The sequence below is a fragment of the Palaemon carinicauda genome, chromosome 42 (genome assembly GCF_036898095.1).
Source record: "Palaemon carinicauda isolate YSFRI2023 chromosome 42, ASM3689809v2, whole genome shotgun sequence".
NCBI lineage: Eukaryota > Metazoa > Arthropoda > Malacostraca > Decapoda > Palaemonidae > Palaemon > Palaemon carinicauda.
This window is the reverse complement of record NC_090766.1, coordinates 6,567,343-6,591,516: the sequence shown is the minus strand read 5'-3', so window position 1 is coordinate 6,591,516 and position 24,174 is coordinate 6,567,343. Positions and strand designations below refer to the sequence as shown.

Genomic DNA, 24,174 nt, shown 5'->3' with positions numbered 1-24,174 from the left:
TAATGGCTCAGTCTTTAATAAGAGAATACCGGTTATGAAGGCATACGGATAAAAAAATAGCCCTGCATAAAGACTACCTAAAGCCATTCGACAGATTCTATTGTTATAAAATACTTTATATTAAAGGAATTACACAATGTAATTTACATTTTATGTGAGGTATAGAAATTTCAACGGAATTTCCTCAAGTTGCTAAATCTCTATTAAATAGCCTTTTTTAACCCTTTTACCCCCAAAGGACGTACCGGTACGTTTCACAAAACTCATCCCTTTACCCACATAGATGTACTGGTACGTCCTTGCAAAAAACTGCTATTTACATTTTCTTTTTGCATATTTTTTATAACTTTTTGAGAAACTTCAGGCATTTACCAAGAGAATGAGACCAACCTGACCTCTCTATGACAAAAATTAAGGCTGTTAGAGCAATTTAAAAATATATGTAGAAAAATGTGATTGAAAAAAACCCCTGGGGGTTAAGGGTTGGAAAGTTCCAAATAGCCTGGAGGTAAAAGGGTTAATATATATACTGTATATAAAAAAAAAACTTATTTTTACCTTAACTCCTAAGATACAAATTACTTACAGTAAGAACTAAATACCTTAAATTATTGTAAAATTGGGAACATAGGATTACAATAACTGCAAGTTGAGAGAGAGAGAGAGAGAGAGAGAGAGAGAGAGAGAGAGAGAGAGAGAGAGAGAGAGAGAGAGAGAGAGATTCTACCAAATAATACAGTAATGTTCATTGAGTATTTTTAACTTGAAATGTACATGTTGATATAAAATTGTAAATATATATGACATTAAAAGGAAAAAATATTTTACGATGTTACTTATTTACAGAAATGAAAGAATAATATATCTCTAAGGTGTTTGATATCCATGGTAGCATTGTACATTCATATATTCAACACAGTTCTGATCAGTGTGTTTAACTTAAAAATGTACTTATTGATAAAAAAAAATTATGAATAAATAAGCATATTAAAAGAAAAAAGATACAGTGTTATTTATTTACCGAAATGAAAGAAAAATATTTCACATATATATAAAATTTTCTCAAATGTTTAAAAGATATTCTCTATAGAAAATCTCGCAAATCTGTGATTTAGCAAATGTTGACTCGTGCATAGCTGGGATTAATTGTAGATGTTTTCGAGGTAACAAGCCTTTTACCCATAATGCACCAGGCGCGGAAGAATTACATTAAGAGGTTAGACAGGACGAACAAGAAAGTGGATTTACCAAACCTGTCTCCATCCCCTTAGATCATCGTAATGTTCTTACGGATGAGGAGTGGGAGGACGTTCAGAGGTGATCAGGGTTCTGCTGTTGACCCTGATAAAAAGATAGACATCATCCTTTGCATAAGAAACAGGTCAAAGTCTATCTTCAAAAAAACCGGTCACTGAAGATGATCCAGAGGACAGGATTCAGTCCCAAGCACAGAATCCTAAACTCAATTATGACAAAGGTTTCATCCCCGGGGAAATTCTCTTAAAGACGACAGTTTTTATCTGTTTCAAGCAGTTGTTGTTCTTTTCCAAACCAGGATCGATGACAGAACCCTTTCGCTGGGAAGATATTACCCGTCCTAAGAAAAAAGGTCCACCTTAGTGTCAGAAGAAACTGGACTTCATATCCCTTCGGGGGACATACCGCCCTAATAATTTACCCATAGAGAAGTCGAAAGTTGCCCTCCTATTTTTTCCATTCATGGGTTAAATAGGACTTCAGTACCCACTTCCTAATCTAGAAAGGCTACAAGAGTATTTAGGTAAGAACCACTTAAGGCAGTAATTAAATCTACCTTTTCTAGGAAGCCAGACAAGAAGGTCCATGAAGAGGTATAATTTAGATGTTTCCCCAGAAGAGTCGAGACATCACCAAGTAAAAACGGTCATGATTACCAATGAGTGCTTATCAAAGAAAAGACTAGGAGAACTATGTCCTACATTCCTCTTAACAAAGTTGAGCCTTGAATGATATCCCTACTATGAATCATTTATCATGCCAAACTGCTCGTTAACTATATCTAAACCACTTCTATGGTAGTGACCAGTGTCCTCCCATTCTTCTCTAAAATAAAACATGAGATACAAGGGAGTGTCGGATGGATACCTATCCTTACTTTGATTGAGGGAGATCAACGGGCTTAGTCTCATGACACGTAAGAAGAAACCGTCGGACCAAGTAAAGGATCACTCTCAGACAAGTCGCATAAGAATCCTAATCTAACGTCTTCCCAAGGAGGAATTCATCAGCACGAGGGCCGTCCTGGTCATAGAGAACCTCTACTAGATTAAGTGTAGAACGGAGAAATTTCAGAGACCAAACCCCTTAGATAGAGCGTTTGACATCTTGATACCAGTTCCTATAACCCTCTTGAAGGTTCAGATCTAGTTAGGAGATCTTGGAATAGGCTCTCAACGCTCTCGTTGTCAGGGCTACAGGGGGGACAAAATGCTTCTCATTAAAAGTAATTCCCCCTTCCCTGCTACTGAGTCAGGAGGAAAGGTCTCTGTTATTCCTCTAAAATCCTTGCAACACCGGACAGAGAGCTTTCTACCTACCTTTACTCTGACCTCTTCGGCCTCCAGCAAGATAAACCCATGGGAAGGGCTTTGTCATACCCGGGATCCTAATACAGTTAGGCTATATTTCCTGTGTCAATCTTATTCTCCTTTTAGTATGAAAAACAAATCTTAATTGTTCATACCAGAACTTTGGCGGGCTCGCCCCCCGAGTCCAGGGAGCATTAGAACGATCAATCAACAACTTTCATTAACTTGTCTCAAAGCCTAGGAATAACTAAATTCTCCAACACTCCTACTCATGGAGACTAAGAGCTTCCTTCGGGGGCCAAAAATAAGTTCTCCGTCCTGAACACGAACTCCTTGTGAACGGAGATCTAACGTGAAATCTACTAACATTGGGATGGGGGTCACCAGAGATCCCCCTCCAAAACCAAGGCATCAGAAATTACCAACATGCCCCTGCCTCTGATTCAATGAAGAGTCCAGTTTCAGACAAGAAGACCCCAGGTAAACTTGCAAAGTTTCCTGATAACAAATACAACTAGATAGCTTGTTCCATAGAGCAGTGAGAGTTTCTGATATAACAAATAGCTGGGACAGATTGCTCCCACCCTTTTTTCTTTGTGTTCAGAGCTCTGACCGCTCCGGAACAGCGTTGTCGTGGACTCCCTTTCTCTCCAAGTATACCAAATCAGAAGAACACTTGCATCCTCAGGAAAGTGTTGCTATGTCACAACCTTAATGTTGAGCTATAGAACTTGGTTACGATATCCTCTGAACTATGTTGCTAGTGAGTGTTTTCCACGCTCTGATACAATGCATTCAGAAGCCCAGTCTCTTTTTGTAAAGAGAAAAAAAATAAGAACTCATACACCCTCAGGGGAAGCGTTGCCAGGGACACCCCTTCGAGTATGTGATACATGCGGATTTGCCAAATCCTTAGCATTCCGCAAGACCCCGCTTTATTACATTTCTCAACTGGTGGATAGGAAGAAACACACCACTTAATCATTTCCTTTAAAAGGCACATTCAAGTCTATGGCCATCCTCTCAATGGGCACTGTGGTGCTAGGATTATCATGACCTAAATGACAGTCTCACAGGACACATGCCGTTTCCAGCCACGGGATTCATTAATCAGACATTCTTGGCTAGGAAGACCACAGAGAAGGAAATGATCTCCTTTACACTTGAAGCCTGCCCTATAGTTTTTCACCCCAACGCAAGTAAGTGGGTCTCAATCTATTTAGTATTTGTCATACAAAAATTGCCCTTATGTTTATTATGTAACACTTGCTGTTCATACTACTTCACCCCTGGCGAAGTTTACCTTTTGGGAACCGATTGATCAACCTTGTCTCGTTGCGAGCCTACTAAGATTTTCCCTGGCAGTTCTCCTTGATCACTTACTGTTGTTACTAGTAATTAGATGACAGAAAGCTTTTACCTCTTAAGAATCGTAAGTTTGGCCTTGCTTCTTTTCAAGCCGGCCACGCTATACAATATGATTCTTGATTGATCTCTTGCTATTACTTATAGTAATTAGATCGTCAAGAGAGGAAGGATTTATCTCTAACTTCACAATGACTTCCTCCCTCAGAAGATTGTATCCGCGTACGAATGAACTACAAATTTTGTATAATTTGTATGATTCCTAGCAATACAAACCCGAGGCATTTATCAAAGGTCCCGTTTCAACTGCCCCGCAAGTCTTTGACCAGGGGAGTGTTGTGAGGAAACTCTATGAGCAAGCTCCTGCTTGCTTCTTGCGCATGTACTGTTTACCCAGCGCAAAGCATGATGCAATCAACCAAATTTTGATTGGCCGGTTGTAGAAAACATGAACAATAGTAACCCCATTAAAAGGCACAAGTTTGTATAACTAAGAAAATTACAAATTATAATAAATTTGTATTTTTCCTTCTTTTGAGTTCATTTAACATTAAGCCAAGGAAATAATTTTTTTGTACCCTTGCTTACGAGAATATAACTTCTTACGTTTTTATGAAGCTGAAGTACCGTATTTATTCTTTAACATTTGTGGATTTAGTCGCAGTCATTTGCTTTGCATGAGCTTTGGCAGTAGGTGTGAAAATTAATGTTTAGATACATCAAACGCAATATTTTGGACTCAAAATTCCCCTTTTGAAAATATCCCGAGTTTTTTCAAAATCATGGCATAATACATTCTCCACAAAAATACAGTACTGTACTTTGTTAGTGCTGTAACAAGACCAAAAAGCCAAAGTATTATAATTTCAGAGCTGGCTTAAAGGAGTACTTGATAAATTACCAGTGAAAATTTGAGAAATAGTGTGACTGAGTTTAAGAAGTTGGGTAGAGACCCAAGAATGTTGTTGTGGTAGATTTCCTGGCCTGGATCTTGCAATTCTGAAGCCCGTAATAGTTACGACAGAAGCAAACCAAAGAAAAGTATACTGCACACACACAAAAAACAAAAACAAACTGCAGTACTGTGTAGGTCTCATACTACATACATACATACATATACCAAGGCACTTCTCCCAATTTTGGGGGGTAGCTGACATCAACAAATTAAACAAAAACAAAAAGGGGACCTCTACTCTCTACGTTCCTCCCAGCCTAACAAGGGACTCAACCGAGTTCAGCTGGTACTGCTAGGGTGCCACAGCCCACCCTCCCACATCATCCACCACAGATGAAGCTTCATAATGCTGAATCCCCTACTGCTGCTACCTTCGCGGTCATCTAAGGCATCGGAGGCAGCAGCAGGGCCTACCGAAACTGCGTCACAATCACTCGCCATTCATTCCTATTTCTAGCACGCTCTCTTGCTTCTCTCACATCTATCCTCCTATCACCCAGAGCTTCCTTCACTCCATCCATCCACCCAAACCTTGGCCTTCCTCTTGTACTTCTCCCATCAACTCTTGCATTCATCACCTTCTTTAGCAGACAGCCATTTTCCAAGGTCTCATACTACAGTAATAAAATTAAGTGAGAATAGTAGCGAGGTTAGTTTATTTTAATCCAATTTTTTCCCAGCACATTTTGCAGTATATCTTTTTTAAATTGCTCTAACAGCCTTAATTTTTGTCATAGAGAGGTCAGGTTGGTCTCATTCTATTGGAAAATGCCTGAATTTTCTCAAAAAATTATCAAAAATATGAAAAAAACAATTTTTATAGCATTTTTTGAAAGGACGTACCGGTACGTCCATGGGGGTAAAGGGATGGGTTTTGGGAAACGTACCAGTATGTCCTTTGGGGGTAAAAGGGTTAATACTGTATTCCATATGCACCCATATATAAGAAAGAAAAATTATAAAGATTTAGCCCATATCAATAAAGCACAAATCTTAAAAAGAAAAAGTATCAGTCGCAAGATCACTACTGTAGCAATCAGTTAGTAGTTGAAAAACTGCAATATGAAAACTAAATTTGACTTTCCACGGGCAGGCGTCATAAATAATAAAACAATTTGTTAAGGTTAATAAACATTTATAACTATCTTAGCAATCATCAAATTATGTCTCAAGTAAAACAAATGTTTGTATTTCACAATTACCATGAAACTGCCAAAAGAAATTGAGCGAAATTTTATTAAATTGGCCGAGGAATCCCAAATCTCTGCAAGAACTAAACCTTATTACTAGAGAAAAATTGAAACTACTTTCTTGAATATTGATTGATTTCTGTCATTTAAACATGAAAAGATGAGGAATTTTATTGGCTACAACTTGTACATTCACATAAGAAAAAAAAAAATCCTCCTATGTGAAAAATGGCTGCCATTGAAAGTGATTCCTGTACTCTGATATACAAAGTCTATAAATAAATTATGAATAAAGCAAATTTCCCATGTATAACTTTTAGAGGACAACATTCTCTTTTAAATGGTTATTAAATGAAAAACTTTGATAGCGAGAAACTAAATGTAGTAGGAATTTGAAGTTATCCCCAAAATAAAAGATTTAATGGGGCCCAGTTGCACTACTTAACTGTTAGATTGTGTCAATACTGTACTGTAGTAGAAGGCTAAGCCTACTGACAGAAAAAATATCAGAAAACTTTTAGTTTTGAGGTAAACACCGATTTAATTCTAACTTAGCAAGAGAGGCACTATGAACATTAAGGGACGTTCACTGAAATAATGGAGTAGCTGCAGCATGCATGGAATAGAAATAGGTAGACTGTCGGTAAAGTAAAATGCTATATAAATAGACTTAGAATGGGACACAAGACTTGTACTAGGTCTATACAGCAGAAACTGAGATACCGAATGGGAAAATTAGGACTGAATGGCTGTAAGGTTTTTCTATGATTGGGGATGTTAAGTTCAGAGGCTGGAAAACAGGTGCAGATCTCAAGCATAGAGATGATTTGGAAGTGCCAGGAAGAAATAAGGAGCGGTTGGTCACTATAAAAGAAGTAGTCAACGTTTACTAGCGGACTTTATTAGACAAATAAGGTACTGTAATGATATTTTTAGCCTTTTTATAGTTTTTGTGCTAATCAAAATTTTCTAAACGTTAAGAGCCACCTGTAAATAAGGAAGTAAAAGAAGAAGAACAGTAAAATGGCCCTTGAAATCACCTAAAATCTGGATGGGTAACTCCTAATCCTATAAAGCAAAACGTAGACATAAAGTTGATGATAATTCCCAGCAAAATAATTCTTACAACCATGTAGACCTAATGGGTAAACCCTGTTGACTTGATGGTTTAGTATCCTGAAAACCCGAGACAATGGTGATATTTCACAGTAAAAACCCCTCTAAAAAAAACATTTTTAAGAAATGAATTCCTTACCTGTTGCCCTTGAGGAGGATAAGGCTGCGAGTAAGGGCCTTGAGCATGGGGTGGTTGGCCATACGGCAAGCGGAACCCTGGACCTGGGCTACCCCCACTCATCCCAGGGGGGCCTGGTGGTCTGTAAGGTGCAGGCTGCTGTCCAGGGTAAGCACCAGGAGGAGGATGAGGACCTGGAGGTCCTTGGCCTGGGGGTGGGGGGCCACTCTGTGGAGGTCCCTCATTTACTTGACCTGGTGGGCCAGGTGGCAACTGAGGAGGCTGCAACAACAATTAGTTTGTTGAAAAACTGTTTACTTCAAGTAACAAAAAAATCCTTCCACCTTTAGGAACAGTAAAATTCAAGAGACTAATTTCTTTCACTTTATATACTTGATTACTGTAAATATTTACAAATACAACGTTTTCATACATACTTATATATGTTATATTGCTTGGCTTGATTAAGGTAAAATTTATTTCACATCAGAGTTAGATATAAGAAGTTTCAACACAAGTGTTCAATTAACTGAATTACTGTTCAGTTACCAGTCACATACTGTACACAGTTCTATTTGCATTACAATTAACATGTTCATGATGTACAAAACACACCCTAATATATACCCCTAATTTTATAATCTTTATCAACTGTAGAAGTAAAAGATTAAACAAAAATACTGAAATCATAAACACTTAACCCTTTTACCCCCAAAGGACGTACTGGTACGTTCCACAGAAGCCATCCCTTCACCCCCATGGACGTACCGGTACGTCCTTGCAAAAAAATGCTATTTAAAATTTTTTTTGCATATTATTGATAATTTTTTGAGAAACTTCAGGCATTTTCCAAGAGAATGAGACCAACCTGACCTCTCTATGACAAAAATTAAGGCTGTTAGAGCAATTTAAAAAAAAATATACTGCAAAATGTGCTGGGAAAAAAATAACCCCCTGGGGGTTAAGGGTTGGAAATTTCCAAATACCCTAGGGGTAAAAGGGTTAAAAGATATTGAAGATTATTTGTAGAAAAAAAAAAAAACTGAAATCCTAAAATATAAATCTTAGATCTTAAACCCAAAGAATTACCTAAATTTTCTAAACTTCAAACTTACGGGTAACAGCTGAGCCATGTTATGGGAAGTGTCAGCCATTGAAGCCAGGTACATGAGATTTCTATGAAGGGACTGCTGGTATCTAAAAGTACAAAAGCGAATAGGATTTTAAAAGTTTCCAGGGAACTTCAGTTTGGAATCGGCTTCAATATAAAAGTATACAATTCATACCTCTGCAGAACAAGTTTAGAAAATCGTAGCATCTTTGAACATTATGATAAAAAAGGAATTAAGGTAAAATTCATAAGAGGCAAGCATCTTTGGTGTACCAAATCTTGTATGGATAGTTCGTGCATGTACATATATTACCCAGATAGTTTAATAGCTAGAAAAAATTTCAAAGATGGAGATCACAGCAACATAATTATTTACAATAAATTGAACATTATGAACCTTAAAAATTAGCGGACGTTTCACATTGAGAGATTAACATAAACTATATGAATAAAGGTAAAATTTTAAGTTGTAAAATAATTATAATGATTGAATGTTTTGAACTGAGGACGATTATGCCATCTTAAAATTCCATGCTTCAATCCAAAAAAGAAATAAAAAAAAGTTTAATGTCCACATAATATAAAAAACATTTTAAAAGTAACTTGTACTTTTCCTAACAATGCAAACATGTCCTTCAATAGAAGTATGACAAATTCAGTGGAACTGAAACTCAGCTGTTAAAACTTTTAACGAGAGGGAGGTAGTTAATGTTTGTGGAGAAAAACAATGACTTTAAAAAATTGTAATTTGTTTCTACAAGAATACTGTACAACCCTTCTTCCTTTACTAAATAAGTGACTCATCATTAGGAAGTTTGTACAAACAAACAGGGTAGTTTAATGCCAAGGATGTCAAAACATTTGGACCTGTAAAAGGAGCCGAAATGACGACTACTGCAACCTCCTAATGACCTGGGAAAAAGATGTCCCAGCTGTTAGGGTACGTCTCTTGCCGAGAAAATTGGCTGACAGTCATGGAAGAACCTATATCCATGTAAGGATATGGTGCCTCAAATGTATAGAAATTATAAGATATGAGCTTGCAAACATCTCTCTCCATTCTCTCCTCACAGGGAGGATGGTGGAGATACATCTAGGCTAAATTGTACAAGAAAGTTGCTCGGTTGGGAGATTTACCTGCATCAAACATCCAATCCAGCAGGTAAAGATTTAACTGTTTCACCTCTAGGAGGGGAAAAGAAAATATGAAAAAAGAACAGACATCCTTACCTCTCATCCTAGACCCAGACTTATGTTGTGACTGGTATCTTAGACAAGATACTTGTTGTCCAGTGAAGGAGCTAGGTTCGTTACACAACCTTCCTGAGCAACTACCATTGGACCATGGAACATTTCTTTGAAGCCTTACCAGCTGCAAAACGTTTAGGCGCCACCGTAAGGTTTGACTGAATATAATTTAAGTAAAAACATCAACAAAAGTATCACAAAACACTCTAGTACAAAATAACACTTGTAGATGTACGGCTTGCAAAAAGCAAAGTGCAATGCAACGAGGATAAATGCAGCCTGGCCTAGCATCATTCTCTTGGGTGGTGCTCAGCTCTATGGTCCAATCTGAAACAAGGATACAAACTACCATGCCCTGCCTGGTAAACTCATCTGTCAACCAATAGCAAACGGTGTATGACCTCGCGTAAGCAACACATATCGATGTTGTCCCACATACTGTTGGAAAGCGTCCACTAGATCCGCTGGCAGATCCGGAACAGATGAGCAGGACACAGCGAGCTTCTTGTCGAGCTGCGTGCAAACGTTTATTGACAGCGATACCCACAGAGCAAGATGCCCTTCTGCTACTAGAGAATGAAGAGACCATTCAGCTTTTAAGACTTGTCCCTGGTGACTCGAGTGTGTCGGCTAGAACATTCCTCTTGACCACAATAAATCTCGCTGACATTTCTACTGCATTGTTGAATGCCTAAGTGTGCACCTGCTTTGCCAATTAGCAGAGGAGCTGTGAAACGGTCACCTCCTTGCTTGTTGACATAGGCCACTACATCAGAGTTCTCACTCATCAAGAGTGCGAGTGGCCCATCAAATACTGTTGGAAAGTTGGGAATAAAGGAAGCGCTGCTTGCATTTCCAACAGATTATTGGTAGCCGAGGTAGTCTAGTTCCTCAGGTGTGCATCCCATCCCTCCTTGATGCATCCGTGAACAGCAACATCTCCGGAGGAGCATTCTGGCAGTTTCCTCGATGTTTCCGTCATTTAGCCGCCAGACTAGATTGTCCCATATCTAACAAGACGGAGAAAGGGATTGCTGGCTGCTGACCAGTGCCGTTTCAGATACCACTGAAGCAATCACTGGCGGAGATGCCTGCGAGGAACAAACTTCTCTAATGACAAGAGGTGTCTTTGAAGAAGTTGCCATTGTTGACATGAAAGTTCTTTTTCCTCTACCTCCTGAGACGGCTTGTGAGGTTGTCCAATAGAAAGGCTCTTGCTGGTGCCATGTCTTTCAGTATACCAAGGTACTCGATCCTCTGCTTGGGTGCGAGACTGGACTTTTTCCTATTGACAACAATCCCCAGATCATGGCAAAAGAAGAAAAAAAGTTGATCCTGAAGAAACTGTCTCCAGAAGGACAGAATCAGTCAGCTGTCCAGGTATTTCAGCAAATATGCAGTTGGCGTGCATCTATGACCATACGAGAGTGAATTCTCGTGTGAAAACTATGACCATACGAGTGTGAATTCTTGTGAGAAAACTATGACCAGACGAGTGTGAATTCTCGTGTGAAAACTTGAGAAATAGCCAGTGTGAACCACAAGCCTTTGAACTGGTATACTACTCCCCAAAGGATTAAGAATAGGTACTTCCTCTAGGCTCGATGTATGGGGATCACAAAGAACACGTCTTTCGAACCACGAGTCTTCCTTCCTCATAAAGGATCTTATGGTGCTTGCTGTCTCTAACTTGAAATGGTTCTGCTGAACAAACTTGTTCCAGGGAGAGGTCGATGACTGGTCTCAATACACTAGGAAAAAACAACTGTAAAACCTTGGAGAACCATCCTGTACAAGTTCTAGCACGTTCGTCTTGAACATCTCCTTCTAGGTCGAGGGCTTTCTTGGATCTCAGAAGGTAGGTGTTGTAGGTTGTCAGTGCCCGAGTAAGGGGAGGAAAAGAATGGATGAACGGAAGGTGGTATCCGGCTCATAGGACTTTGATCACAGTCTTCGGCTCAGCAATACTGCCACCAAGCCCAACGGCATGGCAGATATCCCGAACTTGTTACAACTGCAAGAGGGACTGCCAATTTCAGCACCCATTCCCTACCTTCTTTTCTCTACCCCTCCAGAACTGGCCATGATATGCAGGAAAGGGTGAAGCGATGTCCAAGCCCTTCCTAGAGAATGAAGGGACTGGAAGTGCAGACCTAGCTCTGGGCATGAAAGTCGACTTTTTCTGAGCATACTTGAATGGAGCAGCAAGTGTCGATGCTCAAGAGGATACCTTTGAAGTGTCGAAGCCCTTAAAGGTAACACTTGATGGATGAGGGAGTCTTGCCATGTCTTCTTTCACCCTTCGTGTCACTATTTTGCAGTGGGACAGGGCTGCCTTCTCCAGCACCAGTGAGTTTTGTAACATGAGGGCCTCCTGTTACGCTACCTGAAGCTACCTGCCTGGCAAGAGCAGAATGCTACAGCATCTCCCCTCTTCAGGACCAAGTTTGCCCACTGGTTAGTGGACTGATGTCCCAAGAAGGCACCTGACAGGATCAAGTCCTTAAATTTCTCAGTATTTCCCAAGTCCTGAGAAGTTGCAAAGTAGGAAGCAGCTCCTGACCAGTGGTCAATCCATTAAGTCACCTGGAGAATGGCCTTGGAAATAGCTTCATGGAAAGTATAGTTCTCTTGGTCTTAGGGTCCTTAGTATCAGTGATGACACTGTTAAGTCTATCGGAAGAGAAGGGGCGGAATCCTCAGGAACTTAAAATTGACACTGGTAAGAGATTAAATGGGCACTATGTTCTTTGATCGAGTCGAGTGTAACAAATTCCTCAAACCAGATATCTGGGAATTAATACTAGCTACAGCTACATAATCAAGCTCCGACCAAGGCAACTGAAAGACGGGCTTTGATCCTTGAGGGGCACCAGGCACCAGAGTCAATCCATTGATATCATGCCGCACTTGATAGGGGCCAAGGTTGACTCCCAAATGAGAGCAAGGACCCTTACAAACATAGACTCTGTCTCCACGAGGGTTCAGAGTCGGGCGTCGATGGGTCCTCCTTTTTCTTGTGGTTGGGGGTCTGGACTTTTTCCTCTGTTAGATTCATCCTTGTGTACTTCCGCACTGCATCTAAATAAGAACTGGGATGGTAACCAGAAGACAGGATGACAGACTGTTGGTTCAACTTCTCAGAGGGAGGGGTTCCCTTAATTCTCGTGCCCTTTGTGGGTGATGAAGCAATAGGTGCTTGTACTTCCAAAAGACAAGTGGCAAATAAAGAAACCGAACAGCGTGCCAATGGAAATTGACAAGTCTCTCCAATGCTTATACGATTGAGAAGTCTCCTGATGACGCTTGTTCAAGTCATTAAAATGATCCCGCAATGTTCATCCCTTCAATTTATCGCTCTGATGAGTTTGAGGGTCTTGCCAAGAAGGAGCATCCATCATAGACTGTCAGTAAATTTCTGGAAGATGAACAGCCTTGTCATGAAGGGGGACTCTGGTGCATGGACAGATCTCAAAATGAAGATCTAAGAGCAGATGGAAAGAGACAGGTGACTGGTGTCCAGTGATTTGTTTCGATTGCTAGAAGAATAACGAGAAGTCAGATCGAATGGTGTTCGGTCTCCAAAAGCACAGGAATTGGGTGTCCTATTAACAAGTATCCTCGCAATTGAAGAATGATCACACGGTGATCACAAGTTTAGAGACCTGGTCCGTGGTGATCGGGAACATGAAGATCTGATACTGGTTGAGAGAGCACATGGATCACAAACAGAAGACCATGCATGTAGATGCATTAAACATGGGAATTGTGCGATTGGGGGATTTTCTTGAAAACGATGTCACTATCTACCAACAACCTCCCTCTCCTCAAGTGATGGTTGACCTTCTTGTTGTCTGATGTATCCCAATCCATCTGATGGGCTGTCTTCCTTCTGAGTAAAGTTATCTCCCTGGAGCTACCTAAAAAAGATGGAGGGCGATGCAGCAATCTTTGTCTTGACTGACAGTGCGCATACTGATTCTGCACAGAAACAAGTACTGGTACCAAGAACTTGAGCACATGTACCTCGTACTAACTAATTTTTGTGAGGGCTGGTAGGTGGTATATCACTACCTTACATGAAAAAGGTAGAACAAAGCCTAAAGAGACTGAAAGATTGGTCCTGACAGGTGGTTTGTTCTTCTTCACTGCAGCTGAAGGCACATCATCAGAGGGTGAAGTTGAAGAGTCAGGGCTGGGAGAAAAAGAGGGCGCATAGGCTTCTTCCCCTTGCCAGATGTTGAAGTATAGGATTTCCAGGCCAGCAATAAAACCCGAGGAGGAGAGGATTCAGGATCTTCTACCACAGCAGGTGAGGACTTGTCAATGACCCGTCACATGCTGCGCTCTTTCTGCAGGTTGAACAGCAAAAAGGGTCCTAGCATATGCCAACACCTTCAGCAGCTTCTCAGTACAAGGATCGCCATCGATGCCAAGGGAGGGCCACAACTTTTTCAGGTCCAGTCTCTGTCAAATATCATCAGCCGTCGTAAAGCGGGCAAACTTTGATGAGGCTGCAAGGGGATATTACCTTCACTATGGAAAAGTGATAATTCTTTCTCTCATGAAGCCTGCCTCAAGGTCCAACCGTGGTATCCCCTCCCTTCTTCGTTTTTGGACAACTATGCTACAGCAGATGCCAAAAATGAGGCAGCGGTTCATGTACTGGAGGGAGAGAAGAAGGGGCTAAGGAGATTTTTCGACAACTTGAGCATACTCGCTTCTGAAAAATACTTCTTCCTCCTTCTACAATACTCAGATCACTGCAGAAGAGGCCGTGACTTGCACTCATCACAGGGGATGACTGCAAAAAGTGATGCTCCTTGTCAAAGGACACAAGAGTTGGACATATCCTCTCGACTAATAAACCTTCCACAAATGAGGCCAGACTTACGAAGGACTGACAAGTATGTCTGCATGTGGAGCACCCACCACAAACAGCAGACTCAGAAGAGAGAAAGCTGAACAATTAAAACAGTCTGTTATAAGATGCAGAGTGCATCCATACAGCTCTGCCGCTGAAATCAAATTGGCTGCTCAATGGACTAAAGGGAGGGAAGGGGTTACCCACCAACCGTCAGTAACTATCACTACCCTGTTATGACTTAACAGCTAAATTACAGCCTCATACTCCCATTAACTGACAAAAGTTTGTATTCATGTAAGAACAAATTGCATACAACTTTTGTTGTACTATAATATAATAATGGCTTTTAAGAACAATTCCTCTAAAACACTGAAAACTTACTGAAAGCATTCATGCGTCTTCCCTTGTGTCTGATACTCGGTGATTGTTTTGATTAATTGAGAATTTTCATCCAGCATCTGTAAAAAAAAAAAAAAAAAGATTACCATTTCAGTAAAGCTGCAAGTTTGTTACTTTGGTACCTTATATAAGTATGGAGACTAAGAAAATATACACGACAAAAATTTAATAATTTATTCACCAAAAATGAAAAATATCAAATTTTCTTTAAAATTTTGAATGTAAGAGATACTGTCTGATAAAAAAATCTGTCAGTAATTTTAGTTTTCTGGAAGCCTTTTAAACATTATAGAAGATGTCTGAGCAAAAAACTGGCAGTAATTTTAGTTCAACTCTAGCAATAAAAACCAATTAGCTTACATAAACACAATGTGAACTTGGATGTTTCCTCAGACACTTATAAAAGCAGCACTCTCACCTGGCCAGGTATTTATTTACTGCACAGCATGTCACCTTGACACAAGTATAAGAAGCGAGAGAATCGACAGTGGTAGCCTCTGCACCGTAAACTGATGGGTTAGTCTTCATCATCATTACTATAGAATTCTATGACATGTGATGCAAACTGCCTCTGTGATATTCTTGGCTCCTTAACATTCTCTTTAAAGCTTACTATCAAATTCCATAATCTTCAAGATAGTTTTACTGTATTACAGAAATTGAATGAGTTTGAGATGAAGTGTCCAAGGAGTATGGCTGGTGTATCTCGTGTAGATAGGGTTAGGAATGAAGTAGTGAGGGTGAGAACGGGTGTAAGAAATGAGTTAGCGGCTAGAGTGGATATGAATGTGTTGAGGTGGTTTGGCCATGTTGAGAGAATGGAAAATGGCTGTCTGCTAAAGAAGGTGATGAATGCAAGAGATGATGGGAGAAGTACAAGAGGAAGGCCAAGGTTTGGGTGGATGGATGGAGTGAAGAAAGCTCTGGGTGATAGGAGGATAGATGTGAGAGAGGCAAGAGAGCGTGCTAGATATAGGAATAAATGGCGAGCGATTGTGACGCAGTTCCAGTAGGCCCTGCTGCTTCTCGGGTGCCTTGGATGACCGCGGAGGTAGCAGCAGTAGGGGATTCAGCATTATGAAGCTTCATCTGTGGTGGATAATGTGGGAGGTTGGGCTGTGGCGCCGTAGCAGTACCAGCCGGACTCGGGTGAGTCCCTTGTCAGGCTGGGAGGAACGTAGAGAGGAGAGGTCGCCTTTTATGTTTCATTTGTTTGATGTCGGCTAACCTCCAAAATTGGGGGAAGTGCTTTGGTATATGTACAGTATATATGATGTACAAAGTATTTGAACAAACTCATCATTTCAAATGTGATTAACAACTTACATTGTACTGTATACAGTTTAATATAAATATTGTTAATCACAGATTTTTTCTAGTTATAATTACATGTAAATACAGAAGTGTCATGTCATAATCCGATTGGGCTTATCAATGCGTTGTTGGTAAGAAAATCAGGCGATTCTTTTTTATACCGAGTTGTGAAAATAAGGATAACACTAAAAACTAATTGTTTTTTTTTGTTGTAAAATCCACCCAGTCAATCACACTTTTTTAAATTTATGCAGAATTCCCATAAAAAGGCTTTGGTTGATTGTCTAGGAGTTGTTAAGGGCATTCAATGTATGCTCAGTTGACTACCTGTTTCGGCATTTTGGTATATTAAATTATTCAAACATGACAAATTTGGAAGTGATTTGTATTTTTCCTAACGATACAAACCTGTAGCTATAAGCTGAAAGACAAGCTATTAGACAGATTTTTAGCAAGGGCTAACTATCCACCCAGCTAGTTTGCACTTGTGGGGGTTAGGTAGCTACCCCTCTCACTCGCACACAATTTAACCCTTTTACCCCCAAAGGACGTACTGGTACGTTTCACAAAACTCATCCCTTTACCCCCATGGACACTCCTAGCCTCCTCCCGCCGATATCTTATAAGCGCCTATGTTCTCCTCCCGGGGGCATCCGCTTTGCACGGGCGGTTTCCTGTTGTTCTGTGAGGTATTCTATTATTATTCATTAACGTACATTACGTTTCCCACTCCTTTTATAGCAAGCAGTTTTTTAACAATACTTTGTGTTGTGTGTAAATTTCGCTGTTTTTCTCTGGATTTACTTCAAGATGTCCGACTCCACTGTCACTACATCTAAGTTAAGTACCAGAGCTATGAGTTTTGAGATTTTGGAAGGGGCCTTGTCTGTTTTGGTTTATATTATTCAGTTTTTATTCACGACCTTGCTGGGTCTCCCTCGGTACAGGCTCCTTCCTCTCTCTCTCTCGTTCGTTCTAACGATTTTCAATTAGTCCTCCATACTGATTGTTTCTCGTTGTGAACTTTATGGATCTCCACGGTTCACACACCGTATCAATTTTATATTGTCCTGTTTTATGATAACAGTTATTTCATATTCATGTGCGTATTTTGGAGGTTGGCATGCCTGATCGCCATCGGCGTTCTTTTCCACATACATCTTAGCACGTCCTTGCAAAAAAATACTATAAAAAAAAATTTTCTTATTTTTTATAATTTTTTGAAAAAATTCAGGCATTTTCCAAGAGAATGAGACCAACCTGACCTCTCTATGACAAAAATTAAGGCTTTTAGAGCAATTTAAAAAAAAAATATACTGCAAAATGTGCTAGGAAAAAAATAACCCCTTGGGAGTTAAGGGTTGGAAATTTCCAAAGAGCCTGGGGGTAAAAGGGTTAACAAACGGAGAGCTGTCACATGTCAAGAACGGTGAAAGAAGACTCATTGAACGCCAATTGGTGCAATTGGTAAGAAGCTAGAGATCGTCTAGCCATTGAATCGGCGATTGGCAAGTTGGAGATCTGGTGACCCACGAACAGGTAATCAGCTAACTTTGAACTTGCGATCGGCGATCGTTGAGCCTGCAAACAGCACTCTGGCAATCGACAATCGGTTAGTTGAAGAACAGCAGAATGGTTCGATGATTGGCGAGTTGGCGATCGGTGAGCTAGAAATCAGCGATTGGGGGCTAGAAATCGGCGAGATTGGAAGTCAATGATTGAAATGAGGAGCTAGCAATCAGCGAGCTGGTGATTGGCAAGCTGACGATTGGTGATGGGCGCTGCAGTGGGTTGGCACGCAAGAAGACGATGAGCAGGAGACTGATAAGCAGGTAATCGCTGTGCAGAATATCGGCGAACAACCAAACGATGATCTGGAGACGGGATGTACCCTTTGGAACAGTGAAAATCCCAAGGAGAGGATCGCGAACGAGACCTCGATGGTGCATCACGAACAGGGGTTCATTAACAAGCAGGCGAGGCCGAAGAAACAGAAGGTTGGAAACCAGTAGAATCAGGACGAGAAGGCTCCTGCGAAGAGGAGAGTTACAGTGACGAGGCTGAAGAGCCAAAGAGGCGTCTTTTCGCCGAGGGTGAAGGAGCACCTCTAAGGCGAAGTGTCGGAGTACGGTAGGGTCTACAACCCCGGTGACGAACCTCCGAAGGGGAAGGAGGATCAGCAAGCTGATCAGCAGCAGCAGGCCTCCTAAGAGGAGTCTCTACAAGTGGCCCCTCTAGCGAACGAGAGAAGCAATAACTAGCAGGAGAGACTTATTTTGTACTCTGCTCTGCCCCCAACAGAAGATTCAACTCAGCATGGGGGGGGGAGGGGGTGAAGCGTAATCTTTGGCAAAAAAAAACTGCAACAGCAATCGGCGAGATAAGATGTAGAAGATGAAGGGAAGGTCTCCCTCGAAAGGGAAGACAACCCAACATCTGGGGAGGATAAGTCTCCCTCGGAAGGGAAAGTCGTCCAACCCCTTGAGGTGTAATTCCAGGCAGCACTCTTTGCTTCCCATCAACAAGCCTTGTTCAAGTTGAAGGCCTGCGTCGAGCGCTACCTGAGAAAACTTAGCCGGAGCTAGTTCCTCAAGGTTAGTGCTGATCAGAAGCTTCCACAAGCACAGGAAAGTGACGGTGCAGTGGCTGCAGATTTCACAGAAACGAACAGCAGTGCTCTCCTACTTCGGCTATCTTAGCCGAACGAAGAAGTACGGCATCGTTAACCGAGGAAAAACTAAAAACAAATTATGCAAGTAGTAACTCCCTAAGGAGGAGCACCTATTCAGCAGATGGGAAAGGAGAGCGGCAGCGTAAAAAACTACAACAAAACAAGAATTACAATTAATTAATTCAGCAGATAAAACAAACTACCTGTACTGTACTCAGGAGAACCCCTGAACCCTCTGGCAGGAAGGGGGTTCCCTGAGAGGGAGCCGACAAGCCAAGGTTATGCGTACCCTCCATCGGGAAGCAGAGTCGAAGCTGAAGACAAACAGTTATTATGTCAATTAATGAAGAAAACCATTCAGAAGCACAACCTAACCTGTGAATAGGAAAGGTATAAGCCCCGGCGAGTATCGCCAGCAGCGTTGTCAATGACAAGCTCTGTGAAGGCCACAAACAGATTCCCTCTAAGAACACGTAGAGGGGAGTGCGATAACAGCCGAACGGAAGAGTTCCAAATGATGACGACTCCCCTGCTGTGGTGGCCGAGTAACTCGGAAGTCCACCGCCTATAGGATCTCCGTTGTCCAAGGGAAGAAGGTTGTAAGGGAAGGTTCTCCGCCCCTGAGAACGCGCTACACTTTTTAGTCACACAAACAAAAACATTCACGGTAAAGAAAGCTTAAAATATATATAAAAACATGTCTTCATATATACTGATCAAAATAAAAAGAAAAGATTAAAATGTCAAAAGGTCGGTCATTTGGAAAGCGGAGAAACACATCTCTCTCCACGAGCCTAAAGTAAAGTGAATAACAGTCACAGGTGAGTGAGAGGGGTAGCTAGCCACACACCCCCCCCTTACTAGCAGGATGGGTAGTTGTCCCTCGCTAAAAGTCTAATGGCTTGCCTTTCAGCTTCACCGAAAGTAATACCCTTATAAACAACGTAGGTTTGTATTCAAGTCACAGAACAAACACTCATTTGAACCACATGAACTATACTCAAACTAATAACCTAAAAATTTCCAATTCCACTGACATCGGAAATTATTTATCCATTTTCTATCCCATTAAAACCTGGTGGCCATTTGCAACCACTATCCAAGTGACCAAACAGTACCTTCTTGATTACTATATCAAATGACTTTCTTTGGCCAATCACACATTTTCATTTCCGAAGATTCTACTTGACTTTGTTGTAGAAAATAAGGCTTGTTCCTCGAAGTATTCAATCGAGTTTTAAACTATTTAGACATTGACGACTGTCAAAAACCAATATTTTTCCTGTTACAAGGCAAGGATTGTGGTGGCTTAATAGGAATGTTCTTGCCTCAGGATTGCCACAATGAGGTTTGAGTTCTGCTCATATTTGTTAGTTCCTTAAGTGGCTGCAACGTCACCATTCTTGTGAGCTGAAGATGGGGGGGGGGTTGGGGAAGACTATGGGTCTACCTGCCGAGTCATCACCAGCCATTACCTGGCCCTCCCTCGTCCTAGCTTAGGTGGAGGGGGGACTTGGGCACTGATAATATGCGAGTCCCATGCCTCTGACATTCATGAGTGCCCTTTAAAGCTTTAAAATGAAACGAATAGATACTCCCAAAAAAGCAGATTTCACAAGGAAAATAAACACAAGGGGAAGTCCTAACATAAAGTCACAGTAATATTTTGGCAGTCTCCACCCAGCCATTTTTGCATGAAAAAAAAAAAAAAAAAATTGGGGTGTATGTATGATAGTGGCCACATGTATGTATTATAATGACTAACTTCAGTTCAGTTGTTGGGCGGAGGGATTCGCCTTTCCATCGGCACCTCCTTGGTTTTCTTCTTTATTCTAATTTATATTTTCTTCTCTTTTTTCCACATCTGATAAATATATTCTTTTCTTTTCTCTATTCCTTCTTTCTTAAACATGTTATTTTTATTAGTAAAATAAATTTTTGAATATACTTACCCGATAATCATGTAGCTGTCAACTCCGTTGCCCGACAGAATTCTATGGAAGGATACGCCAGCTATCACAATACTAGAAGGGGGTGTACTTACCAGCGCCACCTGTGGCCAGGTACTCAAGTACTTCTTGTTGACACCTCCTCAATTATTCCTCGGTCCACTGGTTCTCTATGGGGAGGAAGGGAGGGTCGATTAAATCATGATTATCGGGTAAGTATATTCAAAAATTTATTTTACTAATAAAAATAACATTTTTCAATATTAAACTTACCCGATAATCATGTAGCTGATTCACACCCAGGGGGGTGGGTGAAAACCAGTGTACAAGATTAAAGGATAGCTAAGTATCCCGTATTTCATATAATCAGTTATCCACAATAACAATGAAATAATAAGTACCTGGTAAGGAAGTCGACTTGAACCGTTACTCTGCCTTTAATAAGATCGTCTTCCTTACTGAGCGCAGCGTTCCTCTTGGGAGGCTGAATCAACTCAAAGGTGCTAAAGTATACAGGGCTGCAACCCATACTAAAGGACCTCATCACAACCTTTAACCTCGGCGCTTCTCAAGAAAGAATTGACCACCCGCCAAATCAACAAGGATGTGGAAGGCTTCTTAGCCGACCGTACAACCCATAAAAAGTATTCAAGAGAAAGGTTAAAAGGTTATGGGATTATGGGAATGTAGTGGCTGAGCCCTCGCCACTACTGCATTCGTTGCTACGAATGGTCCCAGGGTGTAGCAGTACTCGTAAAGAGACTGGACATCTTTGAGATAGAATGATGCGAACACTGACTTGCTTCTCCAATAGGTTGCATCCATAACACTCTGCAGAGAATGGCTCTGTTTGAAGGCCACTGAAGTAGCCACAGCTCCCACTTCATGTGTCCTTACCTTCAGCAAAGCAAGGTCTTCTTCCTTCAGATGAGAATGTGTTTCTCTAATCAGAAGCCTGAATAGTAAGAAACTGAGTTCTTAGAACTTGGAAAAGAAGGTTTCTTGATAGCACACTATAAGGCTTCTGATTGTCCTTGTAAAGATTAAGACCTTTTTAGATAGTACCTAAGAGCTCTAACTGGGCAAAGTACTCTCTTCAGATCATTCCCCACCAAGTTGGACAGGCTTGGGATCTCGAACGACTTAGGCCAAGGACGTGAAGGAAGCTCGTTTAGCAAAAACCGAGCTGCAAGGAACATGTAGCCGTTTCAGATGTGAAAACAATGATCCTGCTGAAGGCGTGGATCTCACTTACTCTTTTAGCTGTTGTCAAGCACACGAGGAAAAGAGTTTTTAATGTGAGGTCCTAAAAAGAGGCTGATTGGAGAGGTTCAAATCTTGATGACATAAGGAACCTTAGGACCACGTCTAGATTCCAGCCTGGAGTGGACAACCGACGTTCCTTTGAGGTCTCAAAAGACCTAGGGAGGTCCTGTAGATCTTTGTTGGTGGAAAGATCCAAGCCTCTGTGGCGGAAAACCGCTGCCAACATACTTCTGTAACCCTTGATCGTAGGAGCTGAAAGGGATCTTACTTTCCTTAGATATAACAGGAAGTCAGCAATCTGGGTTACAGTGGTACTGGTTGAGGAAACTGCATTGGTCTTGTACCAGCTACGGAAGACTTCCCCTATAGACTGATAGATTCTGAGAGTGGATGTTCTCCTTGCTTTGGCAATCGCTCTGGCTGCCTCCTTCGAAAAGCCCCTAGCTCTTGAGAGTCTTTCGAAAGTCTGAAGGCAGTCAGACGAAGAGCGTGGAGGATTGGGTGTACCTTCTTTACGTGAGGTAGACTTAGAAGGTTCACTCTTAGAGGAAAAGTCCTGGGAATGTCAACCAGCCATTGCAGTACCTCTAAGAACCATTCTCTCGCGGGCCAGAGCAGAGCCAACCAACGTCAGCCGTGTCCCTTTGTGAGAGGAGAACTTCTGAAGTACCCTGTTGACAATCTTGAACGGCGGGAATGCATACAGGTCGAGATGGAACCAATCCAGCAGAAAAGCATCCACGTGAACTGCTGCTGGGTCTGGAATCGGAGAACAATACAACAGGAGTCTCTAGGTTATCGAGGTAGTGAACAGATCTATGGTTGGCTGACCCCACAGGGCCCAAAGTCTGCTGCAAACATTCTTGAGAAGGGTCCACTCTGTGGGGATGACCTGACCCTTCCGTCTGAGGTGATCTGCCATGACATTCATACCGCCCTGAATGAACCTCGTTACCAGTTAGCTTTCGATCTTTAGACCAGATGAGTAGGTCCCTTGCGATCTAGAACAACTTCCACGAAAGAGTCCCTCCCTGCTTGAAGATGTAAGCCAGGGCTGTGGTGTTGTCAGAGTCCACCTCCACCACTTTGTTAAGCTGGAGGGACTTGAAGTTTATCAAGGCCAGAATAACCGCCAACAACTCCTTGCAATTGATGTGAAGTGTCCTTTGCTCCTGATTCCATGTTCCCGAGCATTCCTGTCCGTCCAAAGTCGCACCCCAGCCCGTGTCTGATGCGTCCGAGAGGAGACGGCGGTCGTGTTTCTGAACAGCCAAAGGTAGACTTCCTTGAGAAGAAAGCTGTTCTTACACCACGCGAGAGAAGACCTCCTCTCTTCGGAAACAGGAACTGAGACCGTCTCTAGCGTCATGTCCTTTATCCAGTGAGCAGCTAGATGATACTGAAGGGGGGGGAGGAGGAGTCTCCCTAACACGATGAACAGGGCCAGCGATGAAAGTGTCCCTGTTAGACTCATCCACTACCTGACTGAGCATCGGTTCCTTCTCAGCATGCTCTGGATGTATTCTAGGGCTTGGAAGATCCTTGGGGCCGACGGAAAAGTCCGAAAAGCTCGACTCTGAAGATCCATACCCAAGGAGACAATGGTCTGGGATGGGACGAGCTGAGACTCCTCAAAATTGACCAGGAGGCCCAGTTCCTTGGTCAGATCCATAGTCCATTTGAAAATCTCCAGACAGCGACGACTTGTGGGAGCTCTTAAAAGCCAGTCGTCTGACGGAGCCGGACACAAGATCATGGTACTGCTGCACAGTCTGTGAACTGTCAATCATGGGCAAGCGAGGAAGTACAGTGACAACCCGAATCTGTCTAGACTGTCTGGGTCGTACAGACAAACTCCTTATCGGGTTGATGAGGTTGCCGCACTGCGTCACAACAAGTCACTTCTGTTGGTTGTTGAACGTCTTCCCCGTGACACATTGACTCCGTAAACAAAAAATCCTCTAACAAGGACTAAGCTTGGACTGCATGTCTTGTAACACAGCTCAAGGTCTATGGGAGCAGGTGTGGTAACAGACGG

At 41.7% G+C, this 24,174-nt stretch overlaps 1 protein-coding gene across 1 annotated transcript in view; it reads right to left on the bottom strand.

Moving 5' to 3' along the window:
* LOC137632981 (uncharacterized) overlaps nucleotides 1–24,174 on the bottom strand; it is a 35,149-nt gene that overhangs the window by 5,629 nt on the left and 5,346 nt on the right. Inside the window, exons 2-4 of the mRNA XM_068365128.1 lie at nucleotides 14,919–14,995; nucleotides 8,427–8,508; nucleotides 7,333–7,593 (exon numbers count right to left, since the gene is read on the bottom strand). Coding sequence (XP_068221229.1) covers nucleotides 7,333–7,593; nucleotides 8,427–8,508; nucleotides 14,919–14,995 — 420 coding nt within the window. The remainder of the gene's footprint in view (nucleotides 1–7,332; nucleotides 7,594–8,426; nucleotides 8,509–14,918; nucleotides 14,996–24,174) is intronic.